The 20,545-nt window shown below is 40.5% G+C and overlaps 2 protein-coding genes across 3 annotated transcripts in view; both read right to left on the bottom strand.

Moving 5' to 3' along the window:
* appa (amyloid beta (A4) precursor protein a) overlaps window positions 1–20,545 on the bottom strand; it is a 60,412-nt gene that overhangs the window by 18,381 nt on the left and 21,486 nt on the right. The window contains exons 2-7 of one of the 2 annotated variants that reach the window (XM_057821989.1): window positions 14,380–14,547; window positions 11,526–11,655; window positions 11,161–11,273; window positions 10,893–11,083; window positions 6,989–7,251; window positions 3,832–3,999 (exon numbers count right to left, since the gene is read on the bottom strand). In XM_057821989.1, coding sequence (XP_057677972.1) covers window positions 3,832–3,999; window positions 6,989–7,251; window positions 10,893–11,083; window positions 11,161–11,273; window positions 11,526–11,655; window positions 14,380–14,547 — 1,033 coding nt within the window. The remainder of the gene's footprint in view (window positions 1–3,831; window positions 4,000–6,988; window positions 7,252–10,892; window positions 11,084–11,160; window positions 11,274–11,525; window positions 11,656–14,379; window positions 14,548–20,545) is intronic. The other variant, XM_057821996.1, reaches the window with a different exon arrangement.
* Window positions 4,006–6,980, bottom strand: LOC130907198 (uncharacterized). The gene is made up of 2 exons (XM_057822008.1): window positions 4,974–6,980; window positions 4,006–4,876 (listed from the first exon to the last, which is right to left on the bottom strand). Exons 1-2 carry the CDS (start codon window positions 5,265–5,267, stop codon window positions 4,493–4,495), a joined length of 678 nt encoding a protein of 225 aa, XP_057677991.1. The 5' UTR covers window positions 5,268–6,980; the 3' UTR covers window positions 4,006–4,492.

The following is a 20,545-nucleotide window of genomic DNA, read 5'->3' as shown; positions in this document are numbered from 1 at the left end:
CATTTAAACTGTGAGGGCCGAAAGAACCCAAGTCCAAATGAATTGGACGTCTAGTGCCGTCAATGGTATTGAAAGATGAGCATCGAGAACCAGTCCTCCCAGTTCCTATGAATTTGAGGTTCAATGTTGTCAATGGCAGGAAATGAGTTTTTGGTCTCTTGTAAATTTCGTGTACTTAGCTGTCAACTTCATGTCGATTTTGGGTCACTTCAGGTACATTTTGGGCAATATTGTTTTCATCAACGATGACGATAACGAAAATATTTTCGTCGACGAATAATTTTTTTCATGATGAGCTAAAAACATGACTTGGGAGAAGAAAACATTACCAGACGAATGTCAGTGTTTTGTCTGACCAGACAAAAACGAGATAATAATTGGCCACAGGTCCTTTCATAAGTTCACAAGGAGTGACATTTTCTTATCCTACGTGTAGTTAGCACGCATCATAGCAGTGTTCGGTCATGTCACCCACATAGTAACCTACTGCCCTCCCCGCACAATCTTACTCACTCGTGTCTTCGCCAGGCTGTAGGCTCCAGACTTCCCTTTTGTGAAACATGTCCGTTGCTGCTTGGTAGGTTTTGTTTTCTTATCTTGGCTAGATATACCATGTTGCTTCAGCCTTTAAAAGGTCTGAGCTGAGTGACCATCACACACTAAATGTAAATTGTAGCGTTAGCATGGCGTTCACGTTACCATTATCATTACCATTTCGCGTGAGGTCATCTTAAATGCTTTGAAAGCTTTTAACATACAGTTTGTGGCGTACAGGTGAGTTTAATTTATTAAAAACAAGGTACATTTTTCCTGCCGAGTGTGTATTATCACAAAGATGGTGATGTCCTTGTAGACTACAATTATGTGCTCGTCTGTCAATGTCTATTTGTAATTGTTGGAAGCCTTTCATTTATGTATTTATTCATGGACTAAACTTTGAAGCTTACAAACATTTTGAGTACCGTAATTGTCGACTATAACTAGATGAAATTTGAGTTTTCGCTGCCTAAAACTAGAAAAAGACAAACACATTAAGAAATGAATAAAATATGACAGACTAATAAGTATTTTCGTCCGAAAGACATAAGATGAAAATAATAAGGTTTGGCAAAAAAAAAAAAAAAAACAGATTTTGGGGTATTCTGGGGTCATTAACTTTCGGATCATTTCCTATTGAGGCTTTTCCGGGTCACTTCCTATCCTATTGATTTTGGGTCAGTTACTGTTGGTTTCATTCATTCATTCATTCATTTTCCATGCCGCTTATTCCTCACGAGGGTCGCGGAGGTGCTGGAGCCTATCCCAGCTAACTTCGGGCAGTAGGCAGGGGACACCCTGAATTGGTTGCCAGCCAATCGCAGGGCACAAGGAGACACACAACCATTCACGCACACACTCACACCTATGGACAATTTAGAGTGTTCAATCAGCCTACCATGCATGTTTTTGGGATGTGGGAGGAAACCAGAGTTCCCGGAGGAAACCCACGCAGGCACGGGGAGAACATGCAAACTCCACACAGGAAGGCCGAAGCCCGGGATTGAACCCTTGATCTCAGAACTGTGAGGCAGACATGCTAACCACTCAGCCACCGTGCCGCCACCGTTAATTCATTTTTAGTGAATTGGATGTCAATAAAGTTGTAGGTTTTTGAGGCATTTCTGGGCAACAATCTGTTGTTTTTGGGTGCACTCACGGGTCAATTACTTGTTAATTTTAGTGTATTTATGGTTCACTTCCTTTTGATTTGGTCACTCCCTGTACCTTTTGAATCATTTCTTGTTAACATCTTTGCCAAAAACTGGCGATAACTTTAGAGCAGGGGTCCCCAAATGCCGGGCCGCGGACCGGTACCGATCCGTGATGCATTTGTTACCAGGCCACACAGAAATAATAATTTATTAACGACTGCATTCTGGCCGAATCAACTTTGGCCTGTGCCCCTTAATGCACCAATATCCCTGTCCACTCTAGATACAACACTACAACTGGATAGAATGTTGTTATAGAAATCCATTTGACTGCTAGCAATACATCTTGTTTTTTTAAATATATGTGCACTTGTCCTCAATAATGATGTATGACGTAGGGCGGGCGCAGCACATTTGTTCCCGGAAATAATTAGCCCTCACACTAGCAAAGATGACTGAAAAACAGACGTCTTTGGACAGATTTTTTACGGGGAAAGGGCCACCTGACAAGCCAGAAGACGAGCCTACAACCTCGAAGAAAACAAAATCTTCTTTAACAGACAATACCAAGAATCCTACCTAAAATATGGGTTTGTCGCAACAGGTGACTGCCAGGTGCCAAGTCCGCTCTGCATAAATGTGGCCCACGAACTGCGAAGGAGTGGATTTGTGACCCGTTTGTGAATAAACCAAGTGATTCAAGCATGTCAGCGCAACAGGAGGATCAGCTTATAGAGATCGCAAATGACGGCAACCTTAAACGTACATTTGAGACAACAACTCTATCGAGGTTCTGGATAAAAGTAAGTCCGGAATATCCTTACATTGCTACGAGAGCATTGAAAACCTTGGTACAACTTCCAACATCCTATCTTTGTGAAGCGGGCTTCTCTGCAATGACGGTAACCAAGACAAACTTACGGAGCAGACTGGACATAAGGAACACACTACGTGTCTCACTGTCTCCCATCACACCTAGATGGGACCATCTCGTCTCAACGTAACAAGCTCAGGCCTCCCACTGATTCAGCGGGTGAGTTATATTTTCCCCTGCACTTAATGTTTGTTTTTAGCCCCGTCTTTTAGCCTCGTGTTATTTTATATTTGCTGTATATTTCTGCCGCACACTGCCGGTCCGTGAAAAAAAACGACCCAAATCACACTGGTCCCCGGTGCAAAAAAGGTTGGGGACCCCTGCTTTAGAGTGTCCCGGTTTGATGTGATTCCCCCTGCTTTGATGTGATTCCACCAGAATTTAAACAAAACCTTCCCCCAACAACCATTCACTATTGATTTTCAACTTGGACCTGCAAATGAAACTATATCTCCGCTGGTGGTCATTATTTTTGTCAAAAATAACTTGCTCAAATTGCCACAAAATTAACAGGAAGTGACTCGGGAATGCCCCACATCATCAGAAAGCAATACACTGAACAGGAAGTGACCCAGAAACTCCCCAAAATCAACCGCACTTGACCTATGAAGCGGAAGAGACCCAGAAATTCACCAAAATTAACAGAAAATATAGAGGAAGTGACCCTGGAATGCCCCAAAATTTACAGGAAGTGATCTGTAACACCCTAAAATGAACAAGAGTATGACCCAAAATTAACTCGTTGCCTGCAGTTGACAACGATAGACATCAGATTATTTAAACTGAGAGGAAATGCTCATGTTTGAGCGCCATTAACGGCACTAGACATCTTATCTATTTGAACTGGAAGGGGCCATCTCATTTGCCCCTCCCAGTCCAAAAGGACTGGACATCTAGTGTCGTCCTGGCAGCCATTGACTTAACAAGGAATTGCCCTGAAAAGTGACCGACTTTACCTGGTGTGTAATGAACTGCAACATTGGACTTTTTGGGGGACCATTAGCTAGCTAAAACCCGACTGCATTTTCACCACGTTTGATCAATGAAATCTTTTTTTAATTTTGTGATTAAAGTCACCCAGCCCTACACCAACCTTCAAATAAACCACAGCAGCATAAGATGACTGCAAGGGTGGAGAAAAGTTCAAATGTTAGCTAGGAACAAAGGTGGAAAAGTTTAGAGTTTAGAAGCGGTTAGCATCTTGCAGCAGGGTTAGCGTCAAACGAGCATCAGTCCGGTAGCCGCTCCTCTGCTCGCGGAACTTACTGACGCTCCTGCAGACCGACAGGCAGTATTCCTCGGATGCAAAGTTATTCCTGTTGCCTCCACAGCCGCCGTAGATAAACTGAGCGCAGCGGCCGTGCCGCCGGTCAAAGTACCAGCGGGGCAGCATGGCCCGGCACGGACCGGTCTCTGCGCTGGACTGGCACACATCTTTGAGAGCACATATGGAAACCTGTCATCGTTGCCTGCTCAGTAAAGATAATCATCTAAATTCATGGAGGACGAAGGAAATTAGAGAGTACTGTATATAAAATACACAGTAGGGTGTGTCAAGAAATAAAAAGTTGAGAAATGAGAGGGGGCCCTATGTTTTCAAGTTGTCTTATGATAGACTTGATCATAATCAAAAGCAAAAAAATAGTTTTGACTTTATTTACCTACCCCCTTTTTTGATTGAAAAAAAAAAAACAGTATATTTTGGGCGTTTTTGCATTTTTTGACCATTTCCGCCTAAACCCTGTTTTTTCAGATATGTAATTTTTTATGCAATATTTATCATCTCCATGTAAAACCAGATATTTACTACAGTTGAAAATGGTCCCTTTAAAAATTAAAAAAATGGTCCTTTTAAAAATTAAACTAATTTAGTTTCCAATAAAACTTTTCTAACATGCCAAGACATGCTGCCGGCCATCACAGATCATTAAGAGAACACTTTGTACCCAAACATATTTGAATTGAACTGTTGAACCTTTTTATTGATAACTCCTATTGAGATGGGTCCCAAGACCAGGCATGAGGCTGGTACTAGTCTGGCTGATGTGACAGGTCCAGGAGAACCGATGATACAAACTGAGCTCCCTACCCTCCGGGGAGGCATGGCATCTACCTGCAGGAAAAGAGGCTGTTGGAGGATGGGGTGGATAGGAGGAACTACAGCATCAACCAGCTGGTCAAGGATGTCAGGGTGGAGTTGGTGGGCTGTTGGCAGAGGGCAAATGCTCAATTCAGTCCCCCGGTCACCATAACAGACAAGTCCATAGAACGGAAAATCCAGGTGGCCTGGACTGCTCTGGAAAACTTCGCCCTGAACAGAGGGGGCATGAATTGGTCACCAGGATTGCCTCAGAGTGAGCAAACCATGCAGAGGACTGGACAGTCGGCATGACGGTCAACTGCACAACCTTGGGCTGGGTGCGGAGGCAGGATAGCTCAAACAGGACATTCCTTGGACCATCCACCCAGCTGTTGTTGACCTTTACTTGGAACCAGCAGGGGAAGTACACATTAATTATGAAGGAGACAATGTCTTTCAGTCTAGCCAGGAGCCAACCCTCCGCTGTAGCCTGACTTGCACCCCCATCCGCCACGTCATATGCGTCACGTCGACGCATATGACGTGGCGGAAATGGACTGTGATTGGTCTGCTCCGACTGTTGTTTCCGGTTCAGCTCGAAATCACCGCCATTGTCAAACATGATTTTGCTACAGGCCAAGCCGACGAGAGCATTGAAGAGCAAGTACGACAACTCCTACAATGTCTCGTCAAGACATTATGAAGATTGCCAAATGGCAAGCAATTCGTGGGAGGAGATTGCTGAAAATACGGGGCTGGAGGTCAGCCAGCGATTGAATTAAAAACATGGAAAAACCACCGAGACAAGTATGTGTGTGTTTGGAATCGAATGGCCACACGAAGTGGTGACCCAGTCGGCCAAAAACTGTCAGCTTTTTATCACTTTATGTTTTATTTTTGGTTGGTGCACTTCATAATTTATTGTATACATATGTTTGCTGTGAGTGACTTATTTACATGTCACACTTCAAGTATATGAAGAATAACGCACAGGTTTGGTGTCAAAATACTAGTTGTTTTGATGTTTGATTTTCAACAACAGACAGTTCACACTCAATACATCATCATTGATTGAGAGTGCCTCTGGGCTTTTATGATAACGTTAACATCAACGCTTCCTATGCAGTTTGGGAAGTTTCATAGCTGCCAGAAATCTGCCATGGCCTCCCACTGGTTGGTTGTAGGACACGGCCAACAAATCGGGCGGGAGCGCTTTGCGGACCTCGGACAAAACGCTGGACGCAGTGCTCGACGCCAGTTTGAAGCTAGCCACCACAGCTTGCTGGTTTCTAACCGAGGCTAGAACTCTCTGTACGGCATCAAAAGTTGGACAGACCGGCTCGAAACGGTCGTCCGCGTCGCCTGCGCCTCAACATTTGTATGATCAACATTTATTCAATGTTGATGAGCTGAAGATCCACATTCAAGTGTTCCATCTTGCATTGTTTATTTATTTTTTCTCTGTTAAACTAGAGGAAGTCGACAAGTGTGCCCCCAAACCGTACAAACACAATGCCACACCCCTCTAGTGGCTTGGCGGTGAATTACAGAGCAACGTGTTCCCTCACCGCAGAACGATCGAATACTTATTGACGCCGTAGTCACTTTGCCGTCACCACAACGCAGGAGCATAACTCAGGCTTAAGTCTAAGGAGTTCGGCGAAGGTAAAGAAACGCAAAGCCCTATTTTCGTACGCTGATTAAGGCATAGTGGCTTTCAGACCAAGTGCACTGGTTTGCTCCAAATCTACAGGCTTAATCCATTTCTTTCAAATGCTAGTCCTCGATCTGATGGGAAGAATAGCTGGTTTGCTCAGTGGATGGTTGATTCTCACTTGGTATGAGGGACTACAACAGACCAATGGGCAGCGTGGTCTCAAATTTTGACCTGTTTATGAAACATGCTGTCAAAATGAGAAGAATTTGGAACGGGAATTTGCTAATGAGTTGTATTGAGTTCATTTTGTCTACACTTATGGATTGGTTAAAGCAAGAATTAAAGAATAAAAACATTGTGGAGCTGGAGGTTAATCATTGTAGGGGTGTTATTGCGGGGATTTTTGTTATATTGTTTTGGCTGTGTGACATATCACTTTGAAACTCAAAAAATACTGTGGGGGGGGGGGTTGGAAGTAAATCAATAACTTAAAAAAAATGAGAATCAGAATGTATAATAAAAAAATAATAATCCATTGAAGAATAATTAATCCATTAAAGAATATTTACTATCATGAGGCTCAAAAAAGAACTGAGACCTTTTTGGGTGAAAAATGTCTTTGAACGATTAATTGATGATCAACACGGTCAATTTATTTGATACTGTATGAGTGGCGGCTTACTCACCCCTCACGACCTCCTCCACTGACTCGGTGGTGGTGGTAGTGGTGGTCGTCATGGCAACATTGGCGGCCGGCTCGTCGTCGTCGTCGTCTTCGAGCGCGTCGGCCATGTCTTCTTCATCCTCCGCCTCTTCATCCTCCTCGTCCTCATCTCCGTCGCCATCTCTGTCGTTGTCCAGCACATCTTCTTCCTTGTCCTCTTCCTCCTGCGCCACAGATTGCTTGGTTTCCTCTTGCTGCTCCGTTGGCTCTGGCTCTCGTACCATACTGGGGAGCGGCGGTACGGGAAGAAGGCCATGAAAATCGAAGATTAGGAAAGCAAGAACCCAAGTAAAACGTTATTTTTAGACCGACACGTGTTGAAATGGCGACATTTGCAAGAGCAGATGTTTGGAAATCTCGTTTTGAATGGATTATGATGGTAAACATATGGTTTCATAAAGGACTGCAAAAGACAGAATATTTTAATCCCCCTTTAATCTTTGTTTTATTAATAGTTTTAAATTTTGATTTTAATAAAAAAAAAAGGGAAACAGATCATTTTCGATGTTTTATTTAATTACTTTGAAATTATTGTTTTTAATAATAAATAATTGAATTATTCAATTTAAAAGTAATAAAAAGGGAAAAAAATATTTTACATAAATTATACACAGTGAGGAGCAGAAGCATTTGCACCAACTTGTGATTTACCAAGTTCACCCACTTAAAAATAAGTTGAAGTCTGTAATTTCAATAATCGATGCATTTCCAATTATACACACACATAACTGAAAAAAAAAAAAAATCCGCAACTCACATTGTATGATTTTCAATCATTTATTTGTAATTTACTGGGGTTCATTTGTATATGTAACCCTGAGAAAATGAGAGCTAATATTTTTAGTGCAGAAGCCTTCGTTTGCAATTACAAAGGTCAGACGCTTTCTGTAGTTCTTCACCAAGTTTTCACGTATGGAAACAGGGATTCTGGCCCATTCCTCCACATAAGTCTTCACTAGATCTGTCAGGTTTCGGGGCTGTCGTTGAAGTTTCAGCTCCATCCAAAGATTTTCTGTTGGATTGAAGTCTGAAACCTGGCTAGGCCACTCCAGAACCTTGAAATGCTTTTTACGCAGACACTCCTTGGTCAGCTTGGATGTGTGCTTCGGATCATTGTCATGTTGGAAGACCCAGCCACGACTCATTGTCAAGTCTCTGACTGAGGGAAGGGGGTTGTGGCTCAAAATCTGACGATAATTTCACCATTCATCCTCGGCTTTATACAGTACAGTCATCCTGTCCCCTTTGCCAAAAAGCATGAGGTTTCCAGCCCATACTTCACAGTAGGGATGGTGTTCTTGGGATTGTACTCATCCTTTTTTTTTCTTCCACACACGACGGGTAAAGTTTGCACCAAAAAGTTCTACTTTGGTCTCATCTGACCAAATTACTTTCTCCCATGACCCCTCTGCATCATTCAGATGGTCCATGGCAAACTTCACATGTACTGGCTTCGATAGGGGAACCTTCTGAGCAATGCATAATTTTAAACCATTGCACCGTAGTGTTCTACTGACACTAGCATTTGAAATATAAATTACATATAAATTATTTATGTGTATACAAGATTTTAAATAAAATAAACAATAAAAAGTACATCTTGACAAGTCTCATATAAAATAATCTTTGAAAAAATTAAAAACATTAAAAAATATTTAACCTTTTATAAATAAAAAATAGGACAATATTTACTCTTATTTTCCAAATTTAATTTAAAAAAAATAGGACAAAATACATATTTTTTCATTACAAATTAAAACTAGATTTTTTTTATTAAATAAAACTAGTATACATTTCTTTGTTTCAGATTATTTAAGATACAAATAAAATACAGATAAAATACAAAATTGACATTAAAAAGTATGTCTACATATTTTCCTTTATTTAAAATTATTTTTGGATTTTTTTTTTTTAAATACATCAAAAAATAGAAATATTGAACATTTTTCTAAATAAAAATTTATTATTTAAGACAATATTGACTGTTAACTCGTTCACTCCATTTTCACCAGATTAAGGCCATTCGCTCCCGGCCGTTTTTCTAGATTTTGACTGATTTTGCAAGGCCCACAGAAAATTCTGTTCTATTGCTATATAAGCATGGAACCCACCAAAAGAAAGATAAGACTCTCTTCTTTCAGCAGAAAAAAAGTAAGTTCATATCTTTTTCCATTCTTTAGAAATCAGCATTAGAAAATAGCTTGGTTTGAGCAATTTTCCAATTTCTGATGAAAAAACGGAGAACATGAGCTTTTTGTAACCGCATACATTTCAAACATCTGTAACCGGTGTGTCAGCGCCGCCCCGCGTTCCGCTCCCACCTCTGACCAGGCGGGGACGCCAACCCACGCGCCACAACGCTTCCACTCGGCAGGCAAGGACGGTAACCACTGCGCCAATAAAGCTCGAGCCAACGGCGCAGCCGTTCGCGTCCTTACATGAAGGAATCGGCAGGTAGGTTTCCACGCTCCACAACGGACCTGCGTGTACCCGTTACACTCACCCCCCGAAACCTTCGCTGCCGATCCGGGTCACGGCACCATTGTAACCGGTGTGTCAGCGCCGCTCCGCGTTCCGCGCCCACCTCTGACCAGGCCGGGACGCGAACCCCCGCGCCACGACGCTTCCACTCGGCAGGCAAGGACGTTAACCACTGCGCCAATAAATCTCGAGCCAACGGCACAGCCGTTAGCGTCCTTACTGAAGGAATCGGCAGCTAGGTTTCCACACTACACAACGGACCTGCGTGTACCCATTACACAAAACCTTGACTTTAACGCAGCTATTTCTTTGCATTAGTTAAATCCCAAACATCTGAATTGTTTCCTTTTACAAAATATCATATCATAAACAATCATAACAAGACAAATAGAGCTTTTGATAGCAAAGTAACAATTTGTTTACACATGACTACTGAGAGATAGAGCAGGGCGGTAAACCGAAAATTTACCGGCACCGAAATTCTTCACGATGACCGACGTAATTTTGACCATGACGGTAAATTCGGTAATTTAATAAAACAAGAAAATATAGTCTTTTCATCCCGCTTTGACTCTGGGTTGCTCGGCAATGTTCATTCCCCTTTAAGAAAGCAGAAAGTGTGCTTACGTATGGAGTCACGTGGTTATCAGGAAGCCAAACAAACAAGAGCCCTGTGGCTAACACTAGCGGCTAACGCTACAAGCAAACGTGATGGAGTGTGGCTTAAGGGAGGTTCGCCAAACTTTCACCCGACATTAAATAGACTCTTGGCGGCATCCAGACAGGCTTTCACCCACTGTCCTCCCTTGTTCTCACGATTTCCAAAGAGGAAGCTTTTCAATTCTCAGTCGTTTTGCGCCGTCGTCCAGCGCCTGGCATTCCAGGCGTCCTCTCGGTTGTTTTGTTCAGTTGTCCGCCGCCTGGCATACTGCCGCCAGCACTACGACCGTGCTGCCCGGCCTATCATTGCTGTTAAATCGGGTTGCGGGTCTTTACAAAATGAGCTACTGCCCTCCAGTGGCCAGTTTTATTGCTTTAAAATGGGTTTGGTCAAATAGATCGCAAGCTATAGATTCTTCTTGTAAAAAAAATAATAAAAATAAATAAATAAATAAATAAAAAATGCAAAAGACTTCTAAATACGTTTTTGGGACAATGAAGCATTTAAAAATAGAACGTATTTATACGTTTCTGGGAGCAAATGAGTTAAGAAAGCTCAAAAATTTGGTGAATTTGGAGGTCAATGATGTCTCCAAACGATTAATCAACCATCATATACTGTAATTGTCCAATAATCGATTACCTATTAATCAATTCGTCGTGGTATCCCGAGTGACGGGATGTTTCTCGCGAAAACCTCGCCGTCCCGTGACCCCATTCCATACCTGTTATCGGAATAATCTGTCTCTGCTCCGCCCCACCAGACGTCAGAATCGTCGGCGTCCCGCTCGGCGCTCTCAGCGTCGCGCTCAGCCTCCGTCGGACAGCACACAAACTCCACCCCTCGGAAACGGTCAATGCCACACGGGAGGAGCATTCCGTAGTCGTGCAGGTTCATGGTGCGGTCCGTGCAGGACTATTTGGACCAAATGAAATTTAATTTAAACACTGTAAATGCTAGCTGATAAAATTATCGTGTTTGTTTATCCTCACTTCTTTGGCCACGGTATGCCAGTGCAGGTGGTTCTCGCACTGGTACATGCGCTCCTGATGCAAGAACTTGCACTTGTCAGGAACCAGCAAGGCATCGCTCACAAATTCTCCCACTGCAATTAAGACCAAACAAGCTTATAAAGCGCTACAAAAGCATGAATTGGACCTTTAGCGCCGTCAATGGCACTGTAAGATGAGCATTAAAGATTTCAATGAATAGCATGTCTATGATTGTCAATGGCAAGCAATGCAATTACTTTAAGGTTAATTCCTGTTGATTGTGGGTCATGCCCTGTACGTTTTGGTACATTCCGGGGTCACTTCCTGTACAATGGAAACGGTGCTAAAAAAAAAGATGAACTGACCCAAACAGCGGTAGGGCACCACAATGTGCACGTGACTGCGACACGGCTTGCGGCCCTTCTTGCACCAGTTTTGGATGCTGACGGGCTGGTTGGCCTCCACCACATTGGTAATCTGGAGCTCGGGATAAACCTGCAGCCATAGCAACCAGCGTAGAAAAATGAGCCACAGCGAGACATTTCCAAAACTGAGCTTTCAAAATGAATACATTTCAGAATAAAAAAAGAACAAAAGAGTGACTGTCAAATTCAGTATTTTGATAGTTTACGTTGTTTATGTCAAAACTGTTATTGTCATTGTTATTTTTATGTCAAAACATTCTCAACGGAAGCGTATTGCTGCCACAAAAAAAAGACCAGTATAATGTTTTCCATATTATCAGGTAAAAACGCGAAACTACCATGCATAACGTGACAACTACCATGTACAAACGTGAACACTACCATGTACAAACATGCTTAGAGATCGACCTATATGAGTTTTTCAGGACCAATACAGATACCGATTATTAGTAGTTAGAGGGGCCGATAACCGATTTTTGGAGCCAATATTCATTTAAAGTATAAGTGTAAAAATTGGCATAAAAAAATGGAATAATGCAAACAATGAACCTCCCACCGTGCAGTCTTCATAAGGCGAATTATTTTTTAACAAGAATAATGTAGAAAAATGCTTGTCTGTATGAAAGGCTTCATTGAGTCAGTCCAGTCAAATACGCACACTAGTGTTTAACAAGCTACGATGATTGACACATTCGGCGTCTTTGAGGGTAGCGCTGCCAAGCTTCTCTTGCAAGACAAAGGCTTCAACGCCTGTCAATCATCGTTAACTTTAACAAGCAAAACTTGCAGTGCACTGTTGACCAAGAAAAGCAGCAGGAGGGAGAGTGAGGTTGTACGAGCATGAAGCAGAAAAACTAATTTTTTTTTTTTTTTTTTTTTTTTAATTTAACTGCAAACCCGATCCTTTTCACCCGATTTTGAGCCACTGAAAAATGGCACAATACCTGGTCCGTATCCCTGGTTTTAAGTAGACTTTTTCATATCAGCCGGTCGGATTAATAAAAGGCCGATACAGATATACTTTATATTTCCAAATATCAGCCCAATATATCGGCCGGACAATATTTCGGTCTAACTCTAAACGTGATACTATTATGTTGAATAACATAAAAACTTGAAAACTCATGTAATAACGTGACAACTATGTAAAAATGTGTTAGGATAGGTATCATTTTTATAGTCCATAACATTCCTGGAAAAAGGAAGAGGACATACTGTAAACAGTACTTTTTGTTCAAATAAAATTCAGTAACGGATCGGAACTCTGTATCGACAGATTCTCAAAATCAGGTTACTTTTTCATGCATTTTCATTCATTCCAATGACTAGGGTTAGGGAAGTTTCTTTTTCAGTATCATTTAGGTTTTTTTTTTTTTTTTTTTTTTTGTGGTAGTGGTGGTGGTGGTGGTGCCCCGAGGACAACTGAAAAAAAATCATATCACATTTAGGATTTTTTTTTTTAAATACAATTTTCAAATGAAAAAATTAAGCAAAATAAAATTGATAGCGTTTCTGTAAAATAAATTACAGAAAAAAATTGGAAATAAATATATAAAACAAACTATTTTTTAACAAATTGAAAATTTTCATTGAAAATAAAAAAATAATTTGTCACAATCGATCAAATTCAACCAAGACGTCCATCCCTAGTTAAGACAAAGAACTTACAATAGGATAGGATCACATTTTTACATGAAAATTATAATGTAAAAACGTGATAATATCATGTACAAACGTGATAACTCATGTAAAAATCTAATAACGCCAGTAAAAATGTAATAACTCATGTAAAAACGTGAAAACCAACATGTAAAAACGTGATAATTTTGTAAACTTGTGATATGTAAAAACGTGGTAAGTATGATGTAAAAACATGTGCAAGCTCATGTAAAAATATGAAAAACATGTAAAAATGAACTAAGGATCATGTAGAAGCATGGATATGTATCACTTTGAAACATTGAAAGAGGAAACTGCAGAATGGCTAACGATTTGATCAATTGAAGTTAGATCATTCTTGGGTTGAGACATGGAGAGAACGTACAGTTATTAAGCACCGTGAGTGGTGTTAGAATAAGTATGCGTACTCTCAGAAGGAACATTACCCTTTTTATATAGATTTTATCTATCATAAATGTGACGGAGCTTCAATTTTGAACCCCGAGACAGGTAGCAATCAATAGCTCAAATAAGGGAATCAGACCCAGCCAAGGATTGCCTGCTTCGAAGACTTTATAAACAAGATATATATCAAGGGTACAAATGGTGTGTTCCAGCCAGGAACTGTGACCACGCAGAAGTACAACGAAAATACACAATTCAAGGGTCTATATGCTTGTTGAAAAGGCGTTGCTTAAAAAGAAAAAAACAAAAATTGATTATTTTAAAAAATATATATATTTTATAAAAAGAAAAAAAATGAAAACACTAAACCACTACATAATCTAGTTGTATTGACTTCATTTTGTCTTCACTTCTAGATTATAAGAATTTTTCTTTCATCACAGATAATTGTTTTAGGTTGTTTTATTTACCTGACATGTTTAGGCGAACACTTCCACCTTCGTCAGATAAGGGCAGAAGTGTTCGCCGAAACATATCAGGAAATTAAAACAACCTAAAACAATTGTCTGTGATAAAAGAAAAACACTACATACTCTATTTTATTTTTTATAAAATTATATTTTTTTGATTAAAAAAAGTTATAAGATTTAACAATTTAATAATGACACCGTTTTAGTCATTTAAAAATATTTTCTAAATAAGTTGAAAATGCAGGTTTGTAGCCTCTTACCTCCTGACAGTATTGCAGGATGCCCTCCTTTGTATCGGCGCAGCTCTTGGTGCCTGAGGGGTCTGTTTCCCACTTGCCGCTCTGCACGTTGACGTGCATGTTGAGTTTCCCGCAGAACATGGCCACCTGGGGCTCAGCCAGCAGTCCCATCGAATCGTCTGTAGGCACCTGGAGCAGAAGGTTACAGATTAACTTTGGTATTTCTAGTAGCAGTGTGACAATTAATACAACAATTACATAAATCATTCTACGATATAGAACAAAACAACTAATGAACAGAAAAACTACTGTAGCTATTTTCATCCTTCTGCTTTGAACTGGAATGAGTTTATGACTATTAGATGCCCAATCCATTTGAACTGGGAGGGTGGCAGTTCGTTCATTCACTGCCATCCCTCCCTCTTCAAACAGATTGGACATCTACGGACGTCAGTGGCAGACAATGCCAAGGCAGTTAGTTAATTTTTGGTATTGTTGTTGATTTTGGGGCACTAACGGGACACTTCCCGTTGGGGCTGAACGATACTGGATTGCGAGATACAGTATATTGCAATATTAAAACTAAAAGAATTTTCACCAGATGACTTGAATAGCTCTGTTTGGGAAGACTTTGGTTGACTCACCATGGTTTTGCATTAGTGTATTGCATGCAGTATTTTATTAGATTGTGTTTCCTGGGTTTCTTTCCTTAATTTTTGGTTCTATATTCTTTAAACAATTTATCATATTCTTCATTTTAAAAATGTTATAATAGTTTCTGTAACTTTTTATTGCTGCATTACAGATGTAAGGTGCTTCCATTGTAATTGTTTTTATTTTTACTATAATTGTTCTTTTGTTGTACTTCCATCCACATTGATTAATTTTTTAATACCGTTTGAGGCTAAGCCAAGATATTTCAATTACTGCTCTTGTGAAATGAAAGTACAGAGCTCCTAAAGGAACATCGACAGAAAAATAAAATAAATTTAAGCAATCTGGCGGGCACCAGATAGTTTCTCGTGCGCACCAGAAACGATCTGGTAAACATTAGCATTATATAGCGGACTTTGGCCAATTGTTGCATTGTTGCAATTGGCATAGCAAAAGTCTTAAATGCTATATAATTCTTATGTTTACAACAATTGGCTAACCTGCATAGCAAAAGTCCGCTAGCTTAAATGCTATATAATGCTAATGCTTACCAGATAGTTTCTGGTGCACACCAGATTTCGTAATTTTATTTCTGTCGATGTCCCTATAGGAGCTCCGTGTGAAAGTGCAATTCCTCATAGTTTGAAAAAGAAAAAAAAACAACCCTCGACAGTTTTTATTTGTATTCGCATTGAATAATCGTTTGAAAGTGCAATTTTAACAAGCCTTTTTTTTACATCTCCTAAAATTGCGTGTGCAACACATTAAATTTTCCTAATCCGATGACTCGCATTATTCGAACTAACTGATTAATCACTGATTAAACACCGTAATTTTCGGACTATACGACTACTTTTTTCCCTCATTTTAAATCCTGCGGCTTATAGTCCAGTAAGGCTTACTTGGTTGATTTACAGTGCCTTGCAAAAGTATTCAGCCCCCTTGAATCTTGCAACCTTTCGCCACATTTCAGGCTTCAAACATAAAGATATGAAATTTAATTTTTTTGTCAAGAACCAACAACAAGTGGGACACAATCGTGAAGTGGAACAACATTTATTGGATAATTTAAACTTTTTTAACAAATAAAAAACTGAAAAGTGGGGCGTGCAATATTATTCGGCCCCTTTACTTCCAGTGCAGCAAACTCACTCCAGAAGTTCAGTGAGGATCTCTGAATGATCCAATGTTGTCCTAAATGATCGATGATGATAAATACAATCCACCTGTGTGTAATCAAGTCTCCGTATAAATGCACCTGCTCTGTGATAGTCTCAGGGTTCTGTTTAAAGTGCAAAGAGCATTATGAAAACCAAGGAACACACCAGGCAGGTCCGAGATACTGTTGTGGAGAAGTTTAAAGCCGGATTTGGATACAAAAAGATTTCCCAAGCTTTAAACATCTCAAGGAGCACTGTGCAAGCCATCATATTGAAATGGAAGGAGCATCAGACCACTGCAAATCTACCAAGACCCGGCCGTCCTTCCAAACTTTCTTCTCAAACAAGGAGAAAACTGATCAGAGATGCAGCCAAGAGGCCCATGATCACTCTGGATGAACTGCAGAGGTCTACAGCTGAGGTGGGAGAGTCTGTCCATAGGACAACAATCAGTCGTACACTGCACAAATCTGGCCTTTATGGAAGAGTGGCAAGAAGAAAGCCATTTCTCAAAGATATCCATAAAAAGTCTCGTTTAAAGTTTGCCACAAGCCACCTGGGAGACACACCAAACATGTGGAAGAAGGTGCTCTGGTCAGATGAAACCAAAATTGAACTTTTTGGCCACAATGCAAAACGATATGTTTGGCGTAAAAGCAACACAGCTCATCACCCTGAACACACCATCCCCACTGTCAAACATGGTGGTGGCAGCATCATGGTTTGGGCCTGCTTTTCTTCAGCAGGGACAGGGAAGATGGTTAAAATTGACGGGAAGATGGATGCAGCCAAATACAGGAACATTCTGGAAGAAAACCTGTTGGTATCTGCACAAGACCTGAGACTGGGACGGAGATTTATCTTCCAACAGGACAATGATCCAAAACATAAAGCCAAATCTACAATGGAATGGTTCAAAGATAAACGTATCCAGGTGTTAGAATGGCCAAGTCAAAGTCCAGACCTGAATCCAATCGAGAATCTGTGGAAAGAGCTGAAGACTGCTGTTCACAAACACTCTCCATCCAACCTCACTGAGCTCGAGCTGTTTTGCAAGGAAGAATGGGCAAGAATGTCAGTCTCTCGATGTGCAAAACTGATAGAAACATACCCCAAGCGACTTGCAGCTGCAATTGGAGCAAAAGGTGGCGCTACAAAGTATTAACGCAAGGGGGCCGAATAATATTGCACGCCCCACTTTTCAGTTTTTTATTTGTTAAAAAAGTTTAAATTATCCAATAAATTTTGTTCCACTTCACGATTGTGTCCCACTTGTTGTTGATTCTTGACAAAAAATTAAAATTTTATATCTTTATGTTTGAAGCCTGAAATGTGGCGAAAGGTTGCAAGGTTCAAGGGGGCCGAATACTTTTTCAAGGCACTGTATATGGGTTAATTGGCAGTGTTGGGAGTAACGCCGTTATAAATAACGCCGTTATAAATAACGCCGTTACGTAACGGCGTTATTTTTTCAGTAACGGGGTAATCTAACTAATTACTTTTTCCGCCGTTACAACGCCGTTACCGTTACTGACTGTCAAAAGCGGTGCGTTACTTACTCTGAATAAATTGAAGAAACTACCAGCCGTGTCGAGTCGACTCTCTGCTCTGTTGATTTGTCATCCAAGACTTGGGGTGCGTTAAGGTTCGAGAATAGCGCACGTACTTCTGCTCATTCAATTAGACAATGCTTTCCAAAATTTGGTAACGTTTCTGTGTTTGCTACACCTGATGCTAGCCTCGTTCCCATCTCCCACTGTCAGCCAGCAATAATTCTGCTTCCATCTTGAGGACGGCAGACGCTTTGAAGGTGACGTGAATTGTCGGGAAACGAGCCTACCTGAATGCACCCCCTCGAGAGATGCGATGGAAGTGATTGTGATTGGCTGAGGGTTAGATTCATGTGTCGTGGTAAGCCAATCAGAGCCGGTGATTTCATAAGCAAACCGGAACAGCGCGTGCGGCAAACAAACACACGCAAAACAGATGCACAGGGTCGGGATGGCAGAGCATTCAGAAGAACAATTGTCCTTTAAGAGGTGGAGATATAGACACTATTTCAAGTTTGTCAAAATTTAAGGAAAGACCTGCATGTAATGTGTAATTTATGTCCCGGGGCAAAGCTGTGGTAATCTGTGGTAAGCAATTCAAATCTGCTGAAGCACCTAACAAGTTAACTACCTGTCTGTTCTTCTCTATTCCACTGACTTGAATGCTGCTCAGAAAATTTCAAATTCTTTGACATACTGGTAACTAGTTACTTTTACTATAGAGTAATTCAGTTACTAACTCAGTTACTTTTTGGAAGAAGTAGTGAGTAATGTAACTAATTACTTTTTTAAAGTAACGTGCCCAACACTGTTAATTGGTAACACTTTATTTGACAGTGGCGTCATAAGACAGCGATAATTACATGACATTATCATGGGCATTAATGAATGCTTATGACAGATGTCATTTGTGATCCAGCAAATTACAGAATGTCACTAACTCCAATTATGTCCAGTTCGGATCTTTTACATCCATTTAAAAGAGAGATACTTTGCCGGATGGCACAAAATGACATCTGTCATAAGCATTCATTTATGCTCATGGCATTGTCATGTCATAATTCTGATGGTCTTATGATAGTCTGATGGCGCCACTGTCAAATAAAGTTTTACCAAATTCCATAACTAGCAATTAATGAAACTAGAACAGTAACTGAAGAAATGATTAACACAGAACATGAATTTTGATTTGTTGTTTACATCTGAAGTGCTCCAATGCATGCTAGCAGGCATGTTGGACGACAACAGTTTTGGCAGCAGAGGTTGAATGTCTCCCCCAAGAGAACAGTGATGGCCAAATGAAGCTTCTTGAAGCAATGAAGCTTTTCAGCCAATTGGTTCAAAGTTTCATGGTGGTTTATTTGGTCTTATGACAGTCTTATGATGCAGCTGTCAAAGTGTTACGGGTTAATCTCTTTGGTGTAAATATCCCATAATACATTAAGGATAGTCTTAACTATCAACAAATGCCATTTTCGTGTCAAATTCAGTGGGTGGCGGCAAGGTGCGCCTTAGAGTGTAAAAATTACGGTAATCAATAGTTGCAGCCTAAATTGAATTATGTGTTTATTTGACTAAGGAGACATAGCTCACACTTTCACCCCTGGAGGTACCCACCCCTAATTTCTAGTGCCATCGACGAAAGAGTTAAGATTTTCTATTATTTTGGGAGATGCTGCAGGAAAAACAATGTCGTCATTGTGTTTGCAAATCAGCTCGAACAAAATCAGAGGGAAGGGGACGGGAAGAGAAAAGAGGGACCCGTTCCATTGTGCTCTCACTAATCTTGTTAATGGTTTTCAAGCCCCTGGCAGGCTAACAATTTTTTTTCTCCTCCCACTCAGAGGCACCAAGTCCTCTTCACAAGTAAGGATGGATTTATAATAAGTGTGAAGCTTCCTTTTTCCTGTTTATTTTAAGAACAATGGAAATCATCACTCCTACCATTGTTTGTTTCCAAGAAACAAATAGGCATCCAAACTAGCTTTGGGCCATGTGCAGAAATAATTCTTTCACAATATGGGCCATCACGATAAAGATACACATAGTAAACTTTAAATAATTTGGTGGGTAAAAATAGAAAATGCAATTTCCAGAGAAATGGAGTGGAGATGCTTTGCTTTACTGGTCGGATAACGCTCATTATTCACTTCCTGTTGATTTTGGGTCGGCCATTTATTGTGAGGTCACGTCCTATGAAATTGTCGGACACTGATGATTTTAGGGCACTTACGGGTCACTAATGTACATTTTGGGGCACTTTCTACTGTTTTGTGATAATGTCCTGACGATTTTGGGGCATTTCCAGGTCATTTCATATTGATTTTAGGGCATTTTTGGGGTCACATCCTACTCATTTGGTTCACTTTATGTTTATTTTGGTACAACTTCTGTTCATTCGGGTCATTTTCTGTTAATCCTATTGACTTAGAGGCATTTATAGGTAGGTCACTTCCTATTAAATTGTAGGGCACTGATGATTTTAGGGCACCAACAGGTACACTACTGTACATTTTGGGTCACTTCCTACTAATTTGCGATCATTTCCTGATGATTTTGGGGCATTTCCAGGTCTTTTAATATTGATTTTGGGGCTATTTTGGGGCCACATCCTACTCATTTGGTTCACTTTGTTTATTTTGGGTCACCTTCTGTTCATTCGGGTCACGTCCTATTGATTTAGAGGCATTTAGAGATCACTTCCTAGGAAATTGTCAGACACTGATGATTTTAGGGCACTTTTGGGTAATGTTGCAACGATACCGATACCAGTATCGGCAGGGGGCGCCGATCCAGCCTGAAATGGTTGTATTGGTATCGGCG

The sequence above is a fragment of the Corythoichthys intestinalis genome, chromosome 2 (genome assembly GCF_030265065.1).
Source record: "Corythoichthys intestinalis isolate RoL2023-P3 chromosome 2, ASM3026506v1, whole genome shotgun sequence".
In the NCBI taxonomy this organism is placed as follows: Eukaryota; Metazoa; Chordata; class Actinopteri; order Syngnathiformes; family Syngnathidae; genus Corythoichthys; species Corythoichthys intestinalis.
This window is presented reverse-complemented; position numbering and strand designations above follow the sequence as displayed.